We start from the raw sequence: 224 nt of genomic DNA, 5'->3' as shown, positions 1-224 counted from the left end.
GGCTGGGCCCCGTCCCTCCTCCCCCGGCCCCGCGCTGACGCCTCTGTCCCGCTCAGACCATCGACCAGTTCGAGTACGACGGCTGTGACAACTGCGATGCCTACCTGCAGATGAAGGGCAACCGGGAGATGGTCTACGACTGCACCAGCTCCTCCTTCGACGGGTGAGTGGGGCCCGGGGACGCCGTGGCGGGCCTGCGGGGTCACCGGGGCGGGAAACGTCCC

At 70.1% G+C, this 224-nt stretch overlaps 1 protein-coding gene across 1 annotated transcript in view; it reads left to right on the top strand.

Moving 5' to 3' along the window:
- Nucleotides 1-56: 56 nt before the first annotated feature.
- The window catches only part of SUPT4H1 (suppressor of Ty 4 homolog 1 (S. cerevisiae)), a gene marked incomplete at its 5' end in the record, with an annotated part of 2,309 nt that continues 2,141 nt past the window's right edge, over nt 57-224 (top strand). The window contains one exon of the mRNA XM_009582960.1: nt 57-163. Within this exon, the coding sequence (XP_009581255.1) occupies nt 57-163 (107 nt within the window). The remainder of the gene's footprint in view (nt 164-224) is intronic.

The sequence above is a fragment of the Fulmarus glacialis genome, unplaced genomic scaffold (genome assembly GCF_000690835.1).
Source record: "Fulmarus glacialis isolate BGI_N327 unplaced genomic scaffold, ASM69083v1 scaffold34178, whole genome shotgun sequence".
In the NCBI taxonomy this organism is placed as follows: domain Eukaryota; kingdom Metazoa; phylum Chordata; class Aves; order Procellariiformes; family Procellariidae; genus Fulmarus; species Fulmarus glacialis.
Note: the sequence above shows the minus strand (reverse complement) of the source record. Positions and strands in the feature narration are given on the sequence as shown.